Source organism: Papaver somniferum, chromosome 11 (genome assembly GCF_003573695.1).
Source record: "Papaver somniferum cultivar HN1 chromosome 11, ASM357369v1, whole genome shotgun sequence".
NCBI classification, from domain to species: domain Eukaryota; kingdom Viridiplantae; phylum Streptophyta; class Magnoliopsida; order Ranunculales; family Papaveraceae; genus Papaver; species Papaver somniferum.
Genome location: NC_039368.1, coordinates 44,560,377 through 44,583,475, shown reverse-complemented (window position 1 = coordinate 44,583,475; position 23,099 = coordinate 44,560,377). Strand labels below are relative to the sequence as shown.

Here is a 23,099-nt window from a genome sequence, read left to right as displayed (position 1 = left end):
GCTTGCATGCAAAATGCTTCAATTCTTCTACGGTTGTTTTAGTATTAACATGAAAAATAGCAGAATGCTCACCATGTTTCAAAACAACATTAATAAACTTCTCAGACCTTTTGATACCCCTACATATTACAAAAGAAATGATAATAAACATTTGAAGCTTCAAACAACAATTTCATATAACCTAAAAGTAAACGGTGTACATGGAAGTACATATTTAATCGAAGCCAAAAACATCAAGTAACACTAAACCTAGATAAAATACTCCATCAATTAAGCTCCAGAATCTTACTGGAACGTATAATTGAATAAATCAGAAGCCTAGAATCTAGTATCAGTTCGATTTCATATCATTCATCATAAAACTAAAAAAACATCATCAAACAACAGTAAACAAAAATTGAATTGATCTAGTATTAACAGTAAATCATCATCATCACGAGAATCAAAAGCTAGTATATAACAAAATATCAACTCAAGATCATATGAATTGATATCATCAACTCAAAAAATAAAAAAAAAACTAAAAATCAGAAATAAAACCTGAAAATTAGATGTAACAGATGAAATACAACCAAAAGAAAACTAACTTGAGGTTGAATTCTGCTCCACTAACAATCAAATCCAATCTAACCTCTATGAATCTGTTAAATCACCTCCGAATTCAAACCTGGAACGATCTATCTCTCAATCGTCATGAATTCAAATTTGAGATTAAGAACTTTCGACTCTAAAACACTTTCGAATGTAACCTGAGTTGAAATATGATGAAGAAACGATCAAATCCTCTTTGAAACTGTTAAATCGCCTCCCAAAACTAATCTCTGAGCTGCATCCTGTTTTGAATTCAAATTTCAGATCCAAAAATTTCGATTCCAAAATCACGCTTTATATATCAGGAATCGTTCAAGGGTAATTATGGTATATGGAAAACTCGCAAAATCGGGACTCGTTCGTGAATTTGGACTAACTCGTCCATGTTTAGACTAAACTGTACCAGGCGGGGCTTTTTTGGACTAGATTGTACTGGGCTTCAGATGGATGGACTAAAGCGTCCAAAGCCCACAAACTTTAGGACTAAACGTCAATTTCTACATTTAAAAACCATGCTAACGTGAATAGTAAAATATTTTCCAATTATTTCCGGTATACCCCAATTAATCCTCGTTCTTCTAATAAATCCACATATAACTACGTTGCTCAGATCGTAACTTCTCGTCTGGTTATCCTCCCCAGGTGAAATTGGCCCACTGCTAAAAAGAATTCGGAGTTGCAATGGGACATTGGAATCCAACGTGTCTCACTATTTATTTGCAAATGCATGATCGTGTTTAGTTTAGTTTACAATTAGAACCTTCTTACGGAACAAAACAATTAAGTTTAAGACATGTAGTGGAATGGAATTACCAAATTAATGACTTTGTTCTTAAAGAAACTTATACTTATACTTGTACCTTTTTTCTTACTTCTTATGGCCGAGTTTTCTACTTTATTGGTGGCCACGAGACAGAAAACACTCGGAGAATAGCACTTACATTTTGATTTGATCATCATAATAATTAACTATATATATAGGCGTGTGCCAAGATTACCTAGTAGAAGAGAACACAAATCATTTGGTTTCCTCTAACCATCGTCGTCTGTCACCGAGTAGTTTTATCGCAGGAAAAAATCAGCAAGCTGAGAGGAGGAAATACCATCTACCGCTAAAAATTAAGGTATGCATGCATGCATGCTTAATCACTTTCATGTTATTCATCAGTTAATTTGATTATTATCCTTAGTAGGATTTTTACAATATGCCAGATTTTCTATTGCTACCAACTCTTGAAATATTTTAAAGAGAGAAATTGATTGAACTAGCTTAAATCCTAATACAAAAACGGATTGAACTAGCTAGAAGTTAAAGAGGGTCATGATTAGTGATCCAATTTTCAATTATAGTTCTATCCACCTACCCCGTTTGATAATTCACTAGAATTGCTCCACCAAATTGTGTTTGTTTGTGGGGCTTTATTAACGTAGCTCTGAATATCACAGACCTTAAGTCATGAAATGATCAGTATATATAGTTGGTAGAAAAGAAGAACACCAGGAACCGAAAAAAATGCTGATTTCTTTTTGAAAAACCTTTCCGAACGGTACACTTGGCTAGCCAAAGAAAAAAATCAAAAATGTCCGTGAGAAGTAAATGATTTAAGCACTGCACATTCGTTTCTTGCTTCCTCCTTAAAGCGGGTAGTTTATGATGTTGATATAGATGGGGGGGCGTAATTGAGCAACTGCAGTGGACCACTAAGAGCAAATTTCTAGTCGAGTGGACTGGCGTAGTGGGACGGACCATCGATCAAAATTTGATCAAAGAGTAAAACCCAGACCAAATTTGGTCGGCGATCAAGACCAAACCCAGATATAGTCGAGCGGTCGTATAGTTCACGCCCCACCACCAGGCGGTTATATAATCTACGTCCCACACCAGGCGTATGTAAAGTCCCCGCACCACACCAGTCGTACGTAAAGTCTACGCTCCACATGGGGCGTACGTAAAGTCTACGCCCCATTTTTTATTTTATTTTTAATTTTGTATGGGGCGGGGATTATACCCCGCCCCATTCTTTGTTTTTCAAATTTTTTTTTGTGGGGCGGGCTTTATACCTCCGTCCCACTTCTTTCTTTTTTTTTTCTTTTTTTTAAGAATCTCCCCAATCAGGCGTATGTATATCCCACGCCCTACACCAGGCGAATATATAGTGTACGTTCGATCAAATTTAGTCTTTCACCCGTAACGTCACACACGAGACTAAATTCAAATTTGATCGTTCGTTTTGCTCTTTGATCTTTGGTTATGATCGTACCACTGTGGACGCTCTTAGTCCCCCACTCATACCTAAAAATGCAATTGCATTTTTTGATTAAGGAATCAAATCAAACTAATGAAAAAGTTGGGTTTAATGCATTCATTCTCAGATTAGATGTCCATTTATTGAATACGCATGGATGATTCTTCTTCTTGAAATCATCGTACATAACACTAGCCTAAAGAGACAAACTTGGTAGTAACAGAGAACGAAAGTAAAACAGACGTTGAAACGGATTGGTTTTTTTTGTTGACATTAATGGAAGTTTTTCGTCTTCTTCTACGAATTCATTTCCTTACACGTAATTGATCTATTCATGGTGTTTCATCACCTGCTGCCGTTTGGACTTTCTTCTTTACAGAAACTGCTAAAGAGAATAACCTGCCATTTAAGGTATATATTATTATTATTACTACTAATAAACAAATTAGAGTCCATAAATAAATACAGCCTTCTATCGTTTTCTTCTCTAATCTCTTCACTTCACTTTCCTGATTTCTTTTCCTTGATTGATTCTGTCTTCTGACAGAGTCTCAAATCTGCCAAGAACTTAGTAAGAAAACTACTGGAATTTTCACAATTTATGCTTTTGACATGAAATTTTGATGCCTGTTTGGGGTTTACTCAATTTTCATGTTCCAGACATTTCTTGCTTTGGTTGAATTATTGCTGCACTTAATTTTTTTGCAATTTTGCGGTTTATATGTACGAAGCTTGATTGTTATACTTTGTTTGTATCTCTGCATGTGAGTAATTCTCATTTTTTTCTTAAAGCTGAAATCTCTGTTCTCCGCATGGCCGAGGAAGCTAATCTGAATGAAAAGAAGTGGAGTATGCCGGTTTGTGTTTTCTTCAAGGATGCAAGGTGCACTTTTCTCTGCAAGAATGGACTTCTTTTTTATATAAAAAATGTACAGTGGAGTCCTCTTTCCAGGGGACCCTTTTTTAGTACAATTGAATTGGATATCTGGGCATCCTTCTTCTTACTAAATTTTGGAACTGACAATTGCTTCAATGATTGTCCTGGCAGGCTTATTTTCAAGAAAGATGAGCTTGGGGTGGACATATTACGAATAGCAATTCCTGCAGCATTGGCTCTAATGGCAGATCCCATTGCTTCTTTGATTGATACGGCATTCATTGGCCATATAGGTTTGTTATTTTGGTTATTTCAAAAGTAAATGACGGACGTCGATTAGCTGCGTATTGGCATCTTTCTGAACATTCTAGGTTTGAGAAACTTAGATGTACATGTTTTGATAACTGTAGGTCCAGTTGAGCTCGCGGGTGTCGGAGTTGCTATTGCTGTATTTAACCAGGTATCAAGAATTGCTATATTCCCTCTTGTCAGCATCACAACTTCTTTTGTTGCGGAGGAAGATGCTGTTAGTAGAATGAACACTGAAGGTAAACTAGAAGCTGATAACATGGAAAAGGCTTGTTTGGAGAACAGTGAGGTTAAAGAACTGATTACGAAAGCTGGTATGTCAATACTCTTCTCTCAATTCTCAAAGGGAAATGTCGTGGTTCACACCGTTAAAGCATGGTAATAGGATACTTATTGCTATTTGGAATGTCATACCAGATGCAGGAAACACAGCGAACAAATACGACAATTATAAGACGCCAAAACTTGAAAATGAGAAGAGACACGTTCCATCAGCATCATCAGCACTGGTCATTGGTGGGATACTTGGACTTGTTCAGGCTGTTTTCCTGATTTTTGGAGCAAAGCTTCTCCTGGGAATCATGGGTATAAAACATGTAAGCGAGCAACAAACAGATCTTTTTATGTTGATTTCCCGAAACTTGATGCTTTAAATAAGTGAACATGATACTTTTTTATTTGTCACTGTTACAGTCTTACAATGTTGTGCATCATAAGTTGCATAATAACGTTTAATTGTTAATATAGGGGTCTCCTATGCTAGCCCCAGCGCAGCGATACTTGATATTGAGGTCTCTTGGTGCTCCTGCAATACTTCTCTCTTTAGCCATGCAAGGGATCTTCCGAGGATTCAAGGATACAACAACACCTTTATATGCTACTGGTAAGATATCATCCACAAAACTTGTTATGTTTCTGTTGATATAAAGATTTTTGTCCACCCAAGTATAAGATTCATTCATACTTTGTACTGAAACCACTGCTGAGCCATTTTATGTGCAATTCAATGACTCTTGACTGAGTATAAGTGTAAGACGTAGTTAATGCATCAGTAATGAAATAAGCACAAACAAAATGTAAATATCCTTCTCTTGGTTATCTGGGTTTGGAAACATGAAGACTTTAAGAAATAATGTTTGGGTATAGCTGTATGAGATGTCTTTAAGCGAGTTTCCTTTGCTTCATCTTTTCGGTTCGTCTTTAATATTGCATATAGCGCTAACTCATTTTTGTTGAATTCATTTTAGTGGCAGGAGATGTAACAAATATCATTTTAGACCCGATTTTTATCTTCACTTTAAAATTGGGTGTCAGTGGTGCTGCCATTGCACATATTATTTCCCAGTAAGTTTATTACCTTCTCTAGTTTTCTTTTTCTTACCGAGCAAAAAAAAAGTTTTCTTTTTCTTATTCCCCCCCTTGTTATACTATCACATAAACCTATAAAATATACCAATAACATGTGATAGTTGCAGGTACCTACTCGCAGCAATACTGTTATGGAAGCTAATGGAAAAAATTGATCTCCTACCGCCAAATATCGGGGAACTTCAATTTAGTCGATTTCTTAAAAATGGTAAGGGTTCTTTAAGCTTATCAGTGATTTCTTAAAAATCTGCCTTCTGTTTCAGTAAGCAAACATATGTGCGCATCATCTTAATTAGTTGAATAATCCTTCGAGCTTTGCAAATTTCTTCTGACACATACCCATGCTTCTGTTCGTGGTTCTTGTTATCCAGGTGTTCTTTTGCTAGCAAGGGTAATAGCTGCAACATTTTGTGTGACTTTAGCAGCATCAATGGCTGCACGTCATGGACCAACAACCATGGCTGCTTTCCAGATCTGCTTACAGATTTGGTTAGCATCATCTCTTCTTGCTGATGGGCTGGCGGTTGCTGGACAGGTAATCTATAAGGGTACCTTTTCAATGAATAGTGTTACGAAGCGTGCCTATATGATAATTTGAGGCTTCTTATCAATTCTGCTTGCCATCAATAGTTGAAATTGTGAAGTCTACGAGCTTCCCGTCTAACTATAGATGAACGTTTTAATATTGTTTGCTGTGTTAAAGCAAGTTATAGATAGATTAATGTATCAAGTTTCACCATTGTCAATACGTGCTGCTGGTTGTCATATAAACACAAGCGAAGTTTAGCTATGACCACTATATAGACATATGCCTGAAAGTAATCAACTCAGATGAGCTCAATTCTGATTTTACGATGTGGGGAATTCTGACTGTTCTATGGAACACAAAGTCAGGTTTTCTTTATCATCTGGCACAGGGGCAGATGCCTACAGTTAGATAAACGGTTTTCCTCACTAAATTTGGATTGTAGATTTTCTTGTTCATTTATAGTTGGATTTAAAGTTTTTAAACTCCTCCAGGCAATACTTGCTACTGCATTTGCTGAAAAAGATTTGGAGAAATCTACATCCACTGCATCCCGGGTTCTGCAGGTACCATTGAATAGAAACAAATTAAGCTGATACATACTTGTATGTGAGATTTTCTGATATGTTTATGAATCACATTTTTTTGCAGTTGGGTCTGGTTCTGGGTTTGATACTTTCTGTCTTTCTCGGAGTGGGTCTGCATTTCGGTTCGCGTTTATTCACTAATGACAGGAACGTTCTGCGTCTCATAAGTATAGCCACACCGGTATGGTCAAAGTGCAACTAAACTAAGAATTCGTCTTTTCTTCTATCCCATTTTTCAAATGATTTCTAGCTGAACTTTATTCGTTTTGCCCTGTCAGTTTGTAGCAGCGACTCAACCAATCAATGCACTAGCCTTTGTTTTTGATGGTGTAAATTTTGGAGCATCTGACTTCATATATTCTGCTTACTCCATGGCAAGTTTACTTAGCATTGCAAAATAATTCTGCAATTAGTATAATTGTTGCTTTATTCTATTTGAATTTGATGTTAATCCTTTACGCAAATTGACTTCTTCAGGTTCTCGTGGCCATTGTTAGTATAGTGTGCCTGTTTCTTCTTTCTGCAAGCCATGGTTTTGTCGGAATCTGGATTGCTCTTACCATTTATATGAGTCTGCGAATGTTTGCTGGTTTTTGGAGGTATCACATTATCAATTTTATGGCCTTCATTTTTCTTACTTGTATTTGTTGGTTCGTTGATGAATGAAATCTAGTTAAATTTTGTCCATAACCCCATCCTGCTCGAAGAACGAACTCATATTGAGCAACCACAACTGAACTTAAAGTGCTCCAGAGATTGCTGTTTAGTCTCCATTTGCTAACATTTCGTATCCTCTCTTTGCTGCATTTTTCACTTTCAGAATTGCAACAGGGAGTGGACCATGGAACTTCCTCAGAAGTTGATTTTGCTTGCATATTATGGGACATCGGTATGTGCTGAGTAGTTTTTGGCTCCATGCCGATTTTTCCTTCAACTCGGGGAGTTGTACATGCTTTATTCGTGGTGTTGTTCCCCAATGACTTCGTAAGAGTGACACTCTGGCAATTAGTTCAGTGGTAGGATACTAGAACGTAGCAAAGACCATCTCATGAATGCTCTTGTAACATCAATTAAGTGCTTTTGACTGTGCGTGAAGCTGAAGTTTGTTGTGCAGTTGTGAATGTAAATGGTTATTATCGTTTTCCTACACTTCTGTTGCATGATCGTTAGGGTCTGTTTCACGTGGTTGTCTTTTTTTTGAAACTGGAAAAAGAATTGTATTAAGAAGGATAACGAGTTTCCATAACCAGCATTGAACATTTATATTGCTGGGAGGAGAACTACGCCAAACTCCACTCATCCTTTCAGCTCTAGCAAATTTGGATAAAATGTCAGCAACCTTATTCCTTTCTTTTGGCACATCACTGCCAAGACGTAAAGACTCTAAGAATACTTTTTATTTCAAGAATTAATTCTCCATTCTATATTGAAGCTTTCACAGTTTACTGCATCAGCCATCACCTTAGAGTCAAGCTCAAAATGTACATTCTCCATCTCCAGTTCTTTTGCCCATTGCATCGCCCCCCATAAAGCTTTACACTCAACCTGCTCCGCACTCCATGCCCATTGCTAGGTAGAAACATTTGGACCCCTTATGCGACCCTGCAAAATCATGAAGGATTAGTCCTGTACCACCAGTTTTAGTGTTATCATGATAGCTACAATACGAATTTATAGTGAAACAACCAAAGGGAGGAGGTATCCAGTGAATATTATCACGGATTTGACGAGCAACTGTGTTTCTGACAGTCCGTAGTCTTGAAACGTGTTCTGAAATGAATTCTCTGCAACTAGCCTCGGCAAAACCTAAATTTCACCAGGCACCTAGCTTACATACAGAGAGCAAGAAACTAGCAACTAGCAGGCAGATAAATGCCTAGCAGATAAAATGGTAACTCACAATCAAGAAATCTGTCAAACCATACACAATTGCTGATCAAGACTTCAGCAAAGAAGTTGTTACACAAAGTATTACAGTGAGAAGCAAATCATTCCAAAAAAAGGCTTTTCGTCGTTTTCGAAAGTCACTGAAGAATTTGTTTAGTTCTTAATAAATCATGTTTCATAAAACTTGAGCCAATAATCAAGGAAGACAAGAGAAAAGAGAAAACAGGTAATTATCCAAACTATAAAATCATCGAAATGTTAGCTAAAACCTTGTATATCAAAAGAAACAGAACCAATTAACAACCAAAATAGCGGGTGTTACAAGAGATGAGCCACTCTACATTAACTAACCTGAACGTCATTCTCTTGTTCTACTTTCGACGTTTCTTGGGGAGTCGGCATCCATTATGTGGAAGGTTGGTGACATCCTGTACGTTTATAATTTGATATTTGGGTCCTAATGCTTCTCTCAATCGCAAGACAGCTTCTTTCTTTTTCCTGAAATTAGTAAACCCTTTGACTCTTACTACAACTGTAGTCACCTTAACATTTCTATCATCGTCACTTTCTGTTGCATCAAATCTTTTTAATCCAGTGAAACCAGTTCGTCCTCTAGGTGGGTTTGTAAATCGAAAATTATTATCCATCCTAGGACCTCTGGATGGCGAAGAAGATTGACCTAATACATCTGCAGTTCAAATGACAGAAACCCAACAAATCATTGAATCAGAAACTGAGAACAGAAAGTGAGTTGATGAAGTGAGTATATGCTTACTACTACCTAGATTAGGAGAGGAATCACGACGGAGATAAGAGAGGGAATCAGAAAGAGAAGATGATGTTCTATCAATAACACCATTTTCTTCAACGAAATTAGGCAACCGAGTGTTGCTGCGATCATTGAGGAAACGGATGGAAGATGGAATTTCAATTTTCCTAGCAGCAACAAGTGAACCAATTTGGTGATGATGAAGAAGAAGATTACTTGTTTTCTTTAGAAAAGCCATCACCATTGATTGATTTTGCCCTTAATTCCCAAAAGCGTAAAAAAGACACCAGAATTAGGATTAAAACAAAACCACCAAGTAACATAGATATGAATCTAAAAAGATATGACTTTACCATTGAATACCAACAAAAAACCCTAAAATATATTCACTTCATCATTGACAAAAACAATTACAATCTCACTACGGAGATTGTAAAAAAGAGTAGAAACAGCAACAACAATATGAATTCAGTCCCAACAATTACAGTCTCAACATTGAAACAGTTGCACATGTCCAAACAGGCAAGAAAAAAAAAGATCCTTCTACAAAATCAACACTAAAAAGAGTGAAGGAACAACAAAAATATGGAGACGGCCCCAACAATTACAGTTTCCTTAAAGTATAACTAGTTGACCATCAATTAAGCATGAAAGACTAACGAGTTCTACCTTGTATATCGATATCATAGGTCTCCTCAACATCTTACATATCATAGCAACTTGAAATGAACAACAAGGACTACCAATTTAATAAAATTAAGTCCAACCATTTATCAAAAATGACAAGTTATGATAGCTAAAAAACCTGAAATTTCATTAATTTGTAATTACATACTCTTGATTTTTATAAACCCAAAAACAGAAAGCAACATTAATGGACAAAATCCAACCTAAATAGAACCATTTACACTCAATATAGTTCACAAAAACATCAAATGTATATCATGAATCCGTTTATATCTCAACATAAATCTGAAAACCCATCAAATACAAACATAATCTAACAAATCAACCCTAATCAGCCTTAAATAACATCATCTCAAGAACAATGAAACAAACCACAAAGGGCTTCATTCGCAAACAGATAAGGAAGATGTAAAACATCCTTTTAACCTAGCAAACAACAAAAGAGATTGAGAATAATCGAAATTATGATTTTGATTTGAGGAAGAGATAAGCGAGTTTCTTCTCACCTTCTGGTAGACGCCTTCTTCTTGTGCTGCTGCTGCGGCTCTTACCAGTTACCTCTGGGAGTCTGAAGTGTTGGAGAGAAAAAAATATAAACGATTTTTTGGGCACTACTCAAAAATGGAGGGGCACTGCTCTTCATTTGTTGGGTGGATATTTGGAGTAATTTTGGATCACCCCTTATCTAAGTATTTATATTAATACCAAAATTACCCTTCTTAGTTGAATTAGTTAGGATAATGATTAGTTAGTGTAAGGATTAGTCAAATAATTAAGTTAAATTAATTAGTGATGTTAAATTAATTAGTAGGGTGTTTTAGAAGAATATTTTTTGAGAAGAAGAAGAGGTTTTTGTTTTTTTTTTTTCAATTTAAGAAAAAGACTTTATTAATCATCGTCAACAGAAATAAGTTAACAAGCATTGGACGGAAGCCTGGCAACGTGCTAGGCTCCAATCTTTTTTTTTTCTTTTTTAGGATGGTTGATTTCGAAATGAGGGTTTCGGGTATTTTGGTATTCTTCAAATTTAGTTAATGTTGCTTGAATTGGCCAAAACTTTCGAAAAAATGAAAAATTTATAAACTGATTTCGACCATGGAAATAAAGTTCGGTTACGACATCTGAAGAGCAGGTAGCCGAACTCATCTGCAAGTGTAGTTCGGCTAATGTTTCTGAAAACACAAGTAGACGAACTCATCTTTAATGGAGTTTTTTCTTTCAGAGAAAAATTCGGTTAGGAGAAAAAAATTGCGACGTAACCGAACTAAAATTTCGGCTGGGAAAAAAAATCGACGTAACCGAACTCAATATGTATGTTTTCAGAGAAAAGTTCGGATGGGAGAAAAAATTGCGACATAACCGAATTAAAAGTTCGGTTGGGAAAAAAAATGAAAAAAAGCTGCGACGTAACCGAACTAAAAATTCGGCTGGGAATTTCTTTTTACGAGGTAACCGAACTTTTTTCTGAAAGAAAAAACTTCATTAAAGCTGAGTTCGTCTAGTTCGACAAACTGTTTTACATACAGTAAAACCTTCATATATTAATACTCAATATAGTAATAACCTCCACATATTACTACAAAATCATAGTCCCAACTTATGAAATCTTGCATATATTAACCTCCATATATTAGTAACCTTTGTATATTAATAATTTAATACGGTCCCAAGAGTATTAATATATGGAGGTTTTACTGTAATTCCTAGCCGAACTTCTCTCTGTAACTTCAATTTTCAACTCATTTTGATGATTACTACTCATTTTTTTCAACCAAAAAAGAATCACAAGTAATGGGTTCGTGGAAATTTCTTTGAATCGAGACGATGAAGCGGAAAGAAGAGAAGAAAATGAACCCTCTAGTAGTAACGGATTTGTGAAAAATTAAAAGTAATGGATTTGTTATAATTTTGATTTTGTTTTGTTAATGATTTGGATTAGGTATACGTATATTTATTAGATTAGTTTTAATTTTAATTAGGTTAAGGATAGGTTAGTCATTTCTACATTTTAGGACACCCCTTATACGTATAGAGTAGACATTCTTATCACTTAGTACTCCCCCTCCATTTTTGAGTAGTCCCCAAAAAATCGTTCAAATTATAGGCGTTCTTTCAAGGCCCAAAGTCCTTTCCCCAAAAAACTGCTAATAGGATTCGAAACCCATACGTAAAGAGAACCATAAATATAGCCTCTTCCTGGGTGAAAAGAACGTGGCCAAATTGGGATATACCGAGATTAATTGGAGTATACCTAATGAGACAAAACTCAAGTCATTTAAAAGTAAAACAAGCCATCCCTTGACCATATATTTTCTAAATGGCTAATATACCCTTATTTAGTTAACATTAAAAATTCTGATTAGGTTAATTAATTGAGTAGATTAAAACTTCTGAAATTATAAATTTAAGTTATGAAATTTTGTTTTTGATTGAACTCAAGGTTAGTGATGAAAAAAAATGTTCTGAAACTATGAAAAGTCAGCAAGGTCGACGAATGAAGAAGATGCCGACTATATTTGTCCGGCAAGGTAGATGAATGAAGACAACACCGACTAACTTTGGTCGGCAGGGTATTTAAATGAAGACAATGCCGACTTTATTTTTTTGACACACAGGAGACGACTAATATTAGTCGGCACGGTCTACAAAACCATGTCGACTGTTGAGAAAAATGTGGAATCATGTATTAGTCGGCAAGGTCTTCAAAAAAAATATCATGTCGGCTGTTGAAAAATACACCCTGCCGTCTGTTGAGAAAAATGTGGAATCATGTACTAGTCGGCAAGATCTTCAAAAAAATACTCTACCAGTTGTTGAGAAAAATGTGGAATCTTGTATTAGTCGGTAAGGTCTTACAAAAATACCCTGTCGGATGTTGAAAAGATTTACAGTCGCCATGGATATTATGAAAAGTCGGAAAGATATGCATGTTACGACCTTGCCGACTAAAGACACATAAGTCATATTTTTCGATTTATAACCTAATATAACAATCATATAACAATCAAATCACACAATACAAAGATGGGTTTGAGTTTAGACATCACTTACAACTTTCTTTTCACCGGTAGAATCAACCATTTTTTTGGAAAATCAAAGTTGAAGATTTTCAGTTGATGGAAGAAATGGAAGAAGATGAAGGGGAGGAGCAGAGAGATTAGGGAAGATTAAGAGTTTTTTAGTTTTTAATTTTAAGTTAATTAGTCAAAGTGTATTAAAGTAAAATCACCAATTTTGACCACCCCTTAGCAAGAGCACTAGGACCATTTAAATTTGGGTATACTCCAATTAATCTTGATATACCCCAATCTCGCCAGGGAAAAGAACCCTATTTAGTATTTAAGGAGTGCGTACTTTAAATCCGATTCAAATAATCGGTCAAAGGATCTATCTTTGTCTATGTGGCTCACTCTTGGTTTGGTCCTACTTATAGTTCATTCTGTAATAAAAAACGGAAGAGGCAACTTAGTGCCAAATGCCTGGCAATCCTTGGTTCGTTACCTTCTTCTAACTCCATGGACTAAGATCTTCTTTCATTATGTGGTCAATACTGCTCGACTTTAGTTGATCATGGGATGTAGAAAAAGCTTCTCATTTTGAGGAAATTGAAAGACATTTCTTTAATTTCCATTTACCAGGTTCGTATCTTTCTTCCGTATGTGAATTTGGTAGCGCTAACTAATGCAGGCCCATATAGATCGGGAAGATAGAGTCTCAAGCTCGGGTCGGACGACTTGGAAGCTGAGTATTCGCAGTGTGATCTAGTTCCTAATCACCTTTCTATCATAAAAATGCCAACAATTACCGTAGTACCTGCATGAATCAAAGTGGATACTGGAGTGGGACCCTCCATAGCATGGGGTGACCAAGTATCCAATCGTATCTGTGCAGATTTCCCAGCAGCACCAGTAAGAAGTAAAATACAAATTAGAGCGATGACATTAAATTTCACATTGCAAAAAAATCCAAGAGATTCTATGGGCACTAGCACGAACAAAAATGGTTGAAAAGTCTACTGTTTGAAATAGAGTAGAACAACAAGAAATACTAGGAGTTAAACCAAAATCACCTACTCGATTGACATGCATAGCTTTTGTAGCTGCTTTATCTGTCTGAAGTCGTGTAAACCAGAAATTGATTAACAAATATGAAAAAGACTTGTTAGACAGTTGATTTACGCGGCTTATACCACTGGCCTATCACGAAGTCAGAGTCTAAGGTAGTAAGCCAGCAGTACGAATTATCCGGTTTATTAGTATCAAGTCAGGTCAGGACCAACTAGCAGTAGCAATAGTTGAACTGCGAGTATCAAAAAAATGATAAGTTAGCTTAGAGCCTTTCCCATGCATGTCTATTCCGGCAAGCCGAAAGGAGCTCTATTGTGCGTTTGTTTTTTCCATATTGCTAAAGCAAAGATCTATGAATGTCATAACAAAGCAATAGATGATATCTCATCACCCCAATACGCTTTAAGATTCCCAATGCTTCCATGAAAGAACTTAGAATGAAGACAGAAAAGCTTAGGATTTAAATTAAAATCTTGATGCCAGTGCCTTTGATTGGCCCGCATCTTCCACGTAATTGCTTGTGAAAGAACCGGTGTATGAGAAGTGGAAGAGGCAATCCCGATATGAATAACCAAGACCGGGAACATGAAGGAGACCAGAGGAAGTCTTGGGAAGAACATACTTGGTGATGTAATTTCAATGTTGTTGTAGTAATAAGATTTGTTCAACACTTGTGAAAGCATATTTTAGACTTAATTTTAAATAAAAATTATAGGAAACTTAAATAAAAGTGATATGAAAAATATGGATAAGACTGGGGCTATGGATTCCGCTAATTATCAATATCAAAGTGATTTATATTCTTTAATTATAATTATGCAAATCCTTCATTCAAATTGATTCTTAATATTGCAAAAGTTTATTTATTAGAAATAATAATTGTAAATCGAAAGTATGGGACATCAAAACCTTAGGATAGAATGCTCCATCAATTGAAATAACAATTGGTTAACAAAAACCATTTTATCTATCTATTTATCAAGGCAAATAATCATATAATAATTGCATAAATTAAATAAAATAGAGACTACCACATTTCATTGGCGAAATAGCTTCCTCTGTTGCCCCAGAGGATGGGTTTAGCTCATCATTGTGTGAACTTGCTCAAAACATTGATTCATGCTCAAAATTTGTTTACAAAGATGAAATGGAGAGAAAATAATGAAAATCGTTTGTTTGCAACGTTTATAATTATTGCAAAACACTGTTACAAAGAACGATAAAAAAGAACTGATGTTGTTGTATCTCTGCGACCCTCGTGTGGCTGTCGTTGTCACTGTAGCATGAACGACTGCCTCTGGTGGTCTTTTGTTCTTCGTGTTCTTCAGCAGCAGCAGAAATGGTGGTTCTATGGTGCGATTTTTTCTCTCTTCTGTTGTTGCTCTCCGCCTCTCCCAAACTCTCTTCTCCTCTCTACTGACCCTCAACGACTTATATAGCCTCACTGCACCCAAGTCTCGCATCATAACTGCATATAATTCTCTCTTCAATACTCTACTATCACGGGATTATTTTTTTTCCTTTTAAAACTCGTTCACGCGTCTGCAAGTGATTCTCCGTATCTGCTGTTGGTTATATACACTAAAACACGCTACTGAATGTTATTGTTTGGTTCGAACACTCTCAAGACACACGCACAGAAAAGAATTTCACGGGAAATGGTGAGATATTCTCATGCACACTGTCCATAATTAACCTGATAAATATATCCCAACTTAATCCAAGCAAAATCCCATACCACGCCTGTTAATGTCTGTCAGCTCTTCCTATGAAGATCCAGCCATTGAGTCTCGCTAAAACTCCTCTAAAAATCTGCCAGGGAAGAACCAAACTTTCCCGCCATTTTTCTGTTTGAAGGAAGAAGAAAGGTCAGCCCTTATCCAACGTCTTGGGTGCCAAATAACCAGTGGGTGCTATAGACTAATGGGCTACACATAGTCGTGGGTGCTCCTTAGCAAAAGTGGGGGTCCGTATAGCAAATGTCCTCCAGGGGTACTCCGAGCAACTTTTTGAGCCAAATTTTCCAACAATATTTATTTCCAAAAAAATACCTACAAACACACAAACACCATAATAAGTACGAAATCGAGTACTAACAATACGGAACATTGAGGACAAATTAGACACAAAAATGCGTCTATCAAATACCCCCATACTTATTTTTTGCTAGTCCTCGAGCAAATCTAATCTAGAAAATAAAAATGACTACACTTAGCACGTGCAGCAAGCCGTTAAACCACTAGGTGGCCCTAGTGGCGGAGTGTTGTCTCTGGAGGATTTACCATAGGTGTACCCACAAAACCTTTACTCCAGACCCTAGCTATCTACGCAGAACCTTGGAAAGCACTAAAGAATCTCCTTGGTTGGCATACTCTCATTGACTACGGGAGAAAGTACCCTGATGCGAAATTCAAATTGTTGTACACGAGTTTGCACTCAACATAATAAAATTCATATATAAGTGACAGAGCTCTACTCAGATAGTTTTTGTACATCATAATCGGAGTCAATCAATCACATGGAAAGATTAAGAAGATGGATAAAGAGATGGTTAAAAGTGAACGGTGTTTCCCATATCCGTCTGAAGGCCTCTGCCAAGGTGAACCTATCCTAATGGACTGAGATACCGGTCTGACTAATATCAACACAACTGGCATATACAAGGGGACCAGTGGTCGATAAACCTAACTCTAGGTCAACACAACTGGCATATACAAGGGCACCAGTGGTCGACTTTCTTGAATTTATTCCGGTTGGTCTAATGGTCTGGTCTCATTCATTTTTTTTTTTGTGTGTTTTTTTTTTGATGGTATCTCAATCACTCTATTCCACCCCAGCAAAGGTAACAACTTGAATCGTGTGCCCCACCAAATCACTTTAAAAAATAAAAACAGAAGGATTAGGATTCAACGAGATATGGCGAAACTACCATGTTTTTTTTTTAATTCTAATACCTGAGCTATGTGCTTTTATGAATAGACTATTTATATGTTTCCATCTAATCAGATTGGTTCCTCAACTCCTACAACCAAGATGTTCCCATCCACTTAGATTGGTTAGTGCCAACCTTAATAAGCATAAATTTCTAGGCTCTGGAGTTTATTTATTGCAACTAAAAGCTAACAAAAAGTTTCTTCCTCACCCCTAAACTTAAAACTAACATTGTCCTCGATGTTTCTAACGAAAGAGAAATACCAAACAATAAAGTAACATGAGGAATTAGTAAAGAGAGAAGTCGAAAAGATAGTACATGGGTGAAGAGAGAAATCAAAAACTAATATACAATATACAATCGCCTCGATGGTCAATCAAGGGTAAACAGGGTCCTCCAGAGGAACCTCCTCAACATCACCTGTAGGAAATGGCTCTAAAAAGGGTTTCAATCTCTGACCATTAACCTTCGAAGAACTACTACCATCTGATATCTCGATCTCAACAGCTCCATGAGTAAAGACAGTGCGAACAATAAAAGGGCCCGTCCACCGAGAACGTAACTTCCCAGGGAAAAGATGCAAGCGGGTATCATACAGAAGAACTTTTTGACCTGGAGAAAATGAATTTCTTAAGATATTTCTATCATGCACAAGTTTCATTTTGTTTTTATACTCCTTAGCACTATCGTAAGCATCTCTACGAATCTCTTCCAACTCATTGAGCTGGAGTTTCCTATGGGCTCCTGCCTTGTCGAGTGAAAAATTTAGCTGCTTAACAACCCAATAAGCTTTATGTTCTAACTCAACAAGTAAGTGACATGCCTTGCCATAAACAAGCCGATAAGGCGACATTCCAAAGGGGGTCTTAAACGCAGTACGGTAAGCCCGTAAGGCATCAATAAGCCTAGACGACCTGTCTTTCCGATTAGGATTAACTGTTTTCTCTAATATACGTTTTATCTCCCTATTGGAAACTTCTACCTGACCACTAGTCTGTGGATGATATAGGGTATCTACCTTATGTGTAATACCATATTTTTTCATCAAAAGCCTAAAAGGTCCATTACAAAAGTGTGACCCTCCATCACTAATTATAGCTCGCGGTGTACCAAAACGTGTAAGAATATTATTTTTCAAAAGACATAGTCTACAGCGACAAGGATGTATAAGTTACCAAAAGAATTAGGAAACGGACCCATAAAGTCAATACCCCACACGTCAAATACCTCCACAACTAAGATAGGGTTCAAGGGCATCATGTTCATACGGTAAATGGTTCCTAATTTCTGTCAACGTTCACAAGTCACACAGTAACCGTGGGATTCTTTAAACAACGAAGGCCAATAGAATCCACACTGCAATATCTTAGCAGCAGTTTTCTTAGCACTAAAGTGATCCCCACAAGCATGATCATGACAAAAGGAAATAATACTGGACTGGTAACTCTCGGGTATACATCTCCTAATAATCTGGTCTGGACAATACTTAAACAAATAAGGATCATCCCAAAAGAAGTGCTTAAGCTCAGCTAAAAACCTAGAACGATCTTGTTTACCCCAATGTTGGGGCATTCGACCAGTAACAAGATAGTTCATTATATTCGCATACCAAGGTAATTGGGTAACAAAGAACAATTGTTCATCAGAAAGTTATCCCTTATAAGAAGGGAATCATCAGGGGAACTAACAACTATCCTAGACAAGTGGTCTGCTACAACATTTTCGGCACCCTTTTTGTCTCTAATGTCTGGAGAAAACTCTTGCAACAAAAGGATCCACCTAATCAATCTAGGTTTTGTATCCTTCTTAGACAAAAGATATTTCAAAGCAGCATGATCAGTATATATGATGATCTTAGAACCTAAGAGATAGGGTCTAAACTTTTCTAAGGCAAACACAATGGCTAACAGTTCCTTCTTGGTAGTGGTATAGTTCAACTGGGCATCATTCAGAGTTTTGCTAGCATAGTAAATCACATGAAGTAATTTTCTTTCTCGCTGACCTATCACAACACCAATAGCATAATCTGAAGCATCACACATGATCTCAAAGGGTAGATTCTAGTTGGGTGCCTGGACTATGGGGCGGTAGTGAGTAAATTCTTAAGCTTCTCAAAAGCCTCTAAACAAGCATCATCAAAGACAAACTTAACATCTTTTGCAAGCAAATTACAAAGAGGTCTATAAATTAGGCTAAAATCCTTAATGAATCGACGATAAAAACCTGCATGCCCTAAGAATGACCTAATATCTCTTACGGTTTTTGGGACCTGTAAAGTCTTAATAAGGTCAACTTTGGCTTTATCTACCTCTATACCCTTAGAAGATACGATATGCCCTAAAACAATTCCTGAACGAACCATGAAGTGACATTTCTCCCAATTAAGCACTAAATTCTTTTCCTTACACCTAGTCAATACTAGTGACAAATGATGCAAGCACTCATCGAAAGATGAACCAAACACTGAAAAATCATCCATAAAGACCTCTAAGAACCGTTCTACCATGTCAGAAAATATGCTCATCACGCAACGCTGAAAAGTCGCAGGGGCATTACAAAGCCCGAAAGGCATGCTTCTATACGCAAAGGTACCAAAGGGACAGGTAAAAGTGGTTTTCTCCTGGTCTTCTGGGGAAATAACGATCTGATTATATCCAGAGTAGCCATCTAAAAAGCAGTAGTGACTATGTCCAGCTAATCTCTCTACCATTTGGTCGATGAAGGGAAGGGGAAAGTGGTCCTTCCTAGTGACCTTGTTCAATTTCCTATATTCAATACAAACACGCCAACCCATGGTCACTCGGATCGGGATTAAATCATTGTTATCCTTCTGGACTACAGTAATACCGGATTTCTTGGGTACAACATGAACGGGACTGACCCACTTACTGTCTGAAATGTGGTAGATAATGCCTGCATCTAACAACTTAAGAACCTCGTTTCGAACTACCTCTTTCATATTAGGGTTTAGTCGACGTTGCATCTCCCTAGAAGGTTTGGTATCACTCTCTAAATAGATCTGATGCATACCAACAGTGGGACTTGTACCCTTAATGTCAGCTATGGTCCACCCTAAAGCTTCCTTGTTGTTTTGAAGGACGGTTACTAGCCTACTTTCCTGGTCATTATCCAAGACGGAAGAAATAATCACAGGTAAAGTCTCAGACGGGCCTAAAAACCTATATTTCAGGGAATCTGGCAATGGTTTTAGGTCCAACTTAGGAGGCTCTTCTAATGAAGGAACTAGGGTAGACTTAGAAACTGGTAGTGGTTCGACTTAGGTTTCCATCCATTACTAGTATCTAACAAAGGGGTTGAATCTAACAAAGCATTCACCTCATTAATCACATTATCATCATCAAAATCAATCCCAAAGTGAGCTAGGCATTTCTCTAATGGATCTTCTAACAAAGTGTTTGGTAATGACTCCTCGACTAATGTTCCTATCATGTTCACCTCTTCTATGTTCGAGTCATCTAGTTCAGAGGGTAGCTTACTAATATTAAAAATGTTCAGCTCAATAGTCATATTACCAAAAGACAATTTCATAATACCATTTCGACAGTTAATGATCGCATTGGATGTAGCTAAAAACGGGCGACCTAAAATTACCGGTATCTGGTTCTCTGGGTCAGGGACAGGTTGGGTATCTAGGATAAAAATCCACTGGATAAATAAACTTGTCAACCTCTATGAGAACATCCTCGATCACACCACGAGGAATTTTAACGGACCTATCAGCTAACTGAAGTGTCATCTGGGTAGGTTTCATCTCACCAAGTCCTAGCTTAAGGTACACATGATATGGTAGTAAGTTCACACTAGCTCCTAAGTCAAGCAACGCTTTCTCAACACGGTATTTACCTATTGTGCAAGAAATGGTAGGGGACCCTGGGTCTTTATACTTAGGAGTAGTGGTATTCTGAATAATAGAACTCACCTGACTAGCTAGAAAGGCTTTCTTCTGGACATTAAGCTTTCGCTTTCGCGTACACATATCCTTGAGAAACTTGGCATAAGAGGGAATCTGCTTAATTGCATCTAGTAGTGGAAGGTTGATAGTTACCTGCTTAAAAACCTCCAATATATCATTAAAATTGGACTCCCTCTTAGTTGGAACTAGCAGCTGTGGGAATGGGGCTCTAGGGACAAAGTCGGGCTCAATATGACCCTCATTGGTCTCTTTAGAGACTCTATCAGTCTCCTCAGTTTCTGGTTCAGAAGGGTGAACTACAGCATGTTCACTATCAGGCATGGAAACCTTGTTGTCTATCACTCTACCACTCCTAAGGGTTTTAATAGCATTCACATAACCAGATGGTCTTTCACCTATTTCATTAATTCCTCTAGGGTTGGGTTGAGTCTGACTAGGAAACTTACCTCTTTCTCTTAAAGATTCATTTATTTGACTAACCTGGGTTTTCAACTCGGAAATAGCCTGAGAGTTAGCCTGACCTATTCTCTTATTTTCTTCTAAACCTTGAGCAACAGATTGCTGAAACTGCACAGTGTTACGAGTTAACAAAGCAAGAGACTCTTCTAAACTCATAATCTTCTTATCTGAAGGGTTCTGAAACTGTGCCGGAGCTGAAGGATTCTTAGTATAGCCAAAACCTGGGGGAACCTGAGCATTACTAGACTGACCTTGATTCTGGCCCTTGGACCAAGAAAGGTTTGGATGGTTTCTCCATCCAGGGTTATAGTTTTATGAATATGGGTCAAACTTCTGTCGGTTATCAAACCTAGTGTTGTTATAAAGAGCATTGGCTTGCTCTTCAACAACATGGCCTTCCCAAAAAGGCTCATTTCTTTCACTACTACCACTAGAATGACCTAATTCTAAGGCTTCTAACCTTTTGGTTATAGCTGTTATTTTGGCATCTGACTCATAAGATCCTTCTACCCTATTAACATTTCCTCTACTTAGAAGAATTGTTTTCTGGGGTTCCCTACTATTTTCCTATTGTTGGCTCTTATCGGCGATTTCATTCAAAAATGTCATCGCTTCATCAACAGTTTTATTCTCAAACCCACCTGTGCATAAGGACTCAACCATGGTTGTTGTTGAATAATCTAAACCCTCGTAGAGGATCTGAACTAACCTAACCTTCTCCAAACCATGATGAGGACATTGAGATATCAAGTCATTGAACCTTTCTAAGTACCTATATAAAGATTCTCCCTCTTGTTGAGCAAAAGTACATATTTGTGTCCTAATAGACGATGTTTTATGCCTTGGGAAAAACTTATGTATAAAGGCAGAAGTAAGTTGGTCATAGGTTTCAATTGACTCAGAGTCCAAACTATACATCCAAAATTTGGCTTTATCTTTTAAGGAAAAGGGGAATAACCTAAGTTTCAACGCATCATCACTTAGGTTTTTAATTTTCAGAGTACTACAAACTTCCTCAAATTCCCTAACATGAAAATAGGGGTTCTCATTCTCCTTCCCTAAAAACATTGGGAGCATCTGTAAAGTCCCAGGTTTCAGTTCATAATTTGCCTCGGTTTCAGCTAACTCGATACAAGACGGACGAGAGGTCCTAGTTGGGTTTAGCAAAGCTTTCAAAGTTGTCATTTCTGGAACTACCAAAGGACTAGGAGTACTAGGGGTACTTTCCTCACGAAGAGACAGATTCTCAAACTGAAGTTTCCAAAAACGGGGCTCTCAAAAGAAGAGTCTTCGAGCTCCCCGCCTTCACAAGAAGAACTACTAGGTTTGTCACTAATCAAACGACCTAGAGTGTTTCTTTTGCAAGCCCGTTTAAAAACTTCGGGCATACACTAGAAAAACAAAATTGAAAAGAGAAGTCCTAAAAAAGGAAGGGATGTTCTATGCAAACACAAACAAGGATGACTCCACCACAACAAACCTACTGATTTCTAGCAAACAAAAAGCATGATGGCTCCACTTAGATTGTTTCTAGACCAGCTTCTAATCCTTCGAACATGAATTTGTTACAATTTAAGCAAACCCCTCTGGAATCAATCCGAGTTAAAGTAAGTTGAATAGAGGCGAGGGAAGCTCGGTGGAGCTTTGATACCCAAGGCCTCACCGGTATTACAAGGCGTCGCAATCACGCATTCAACTTACAGAAACCGTCAAGAACTTCGAAGTATGCTTAAAAGAGTAACCAATATTTTTCAAATGACTTTCCTGTTAAGCTCGTTACCCTATCGGTCTCGTTCTAGTCAAAATTTTAGGCTTAGGTTCGCGTTTGGTGTCGTTTTCCTAAGGCGGGCAAGAAGAGAA

At 37.3% G+C, this 23,099-nt stretch overlaps 2 protein-coding genes across 5 annotated transcripts; one reads left to right on the top strand and one right to left on the bottom strand.

Annotated features, from left to right (window-relative positions):
- Positions 1 to 1,493: 1,493 nt before the first annotated feature.
- Positions 1,494 to 7,685, top strand: LOC113321753 (protein DETOXIFICATION 42-like). 4 transcript variants are annotated; one of them, XM_026569669.1, is made up of 14 exons: positions 1,494 to 1,715; positions 3,663 to 3,720; positions 3,886 to 4,007; positions 4,125 to 4,337; positions 4,441 to 4,619; positions 4,771 to 4,906; positions 5,271 to 5,367; positions 5,493 to 5,599; positions 5,763 to 5,926; positions 6,412 to 6,483; positions 6,569 to 6,685; positions 6,783 to 6,878; positions 6,982 to 7,103; positions 7,325 to 7,685. In XM_026569669.1, exons 2-14 carry the CDS (start codon positions 3,689 to 3,691, stop codon positions 7,365 to 7,367), a joined length of 1,500 nt encoding a protein of 499 aa, XP_026425454.1. In that variant the 5' UTR covers positions 1,494 to 1,715; positions 3,663 to 3,688; the 3' UTR covers positions 7,368 to 7,685. The 4 variants fall into 4 exon arrangements, with proteins under 4 accessions (XP_026425454.1, XP_026425450.1, XP_026425451.1 ...); XM_026569665.1 differs by having other exon boundaries at positions 3,630 to 3,720; XM_026569666.1 differs by having other exon boundaries at positions 1,497 to 1,715; positions 3,630 to 3,720; positions 5,499 to 5,599.
- A 112-nt stretch (positions 7,686 to 7,797) lies between these two features.
- Positions 7,798 to 10,446, bottom strand: LOC113321754. Its single transcript, XM_026569670.1, has 4 exons — positions 10,354 to 10,446; positions 9,173 to 9,418; positions 8,743 to 9,079; positions 7,798 to 8,106 (listed from the first exon to the last, which is right to left on the bottom strand). Exons 2-3 carry the CDS (start codon positions 9,402 to 9,404, stop codon positions 8,763 to 8,765), a joined length of 549 nt encoding a protein of 182 aa, XP_026425455.1. The 5' UTR covers positions 9,405 to 9,418; positions 10,354 to 10,446; the 3' UTR covers positions 7,798 to 8,106; positions 8,743 to 8,762.
- Positions 10,447 to 23,099: the final 12,653 nt, after the last annotated feature.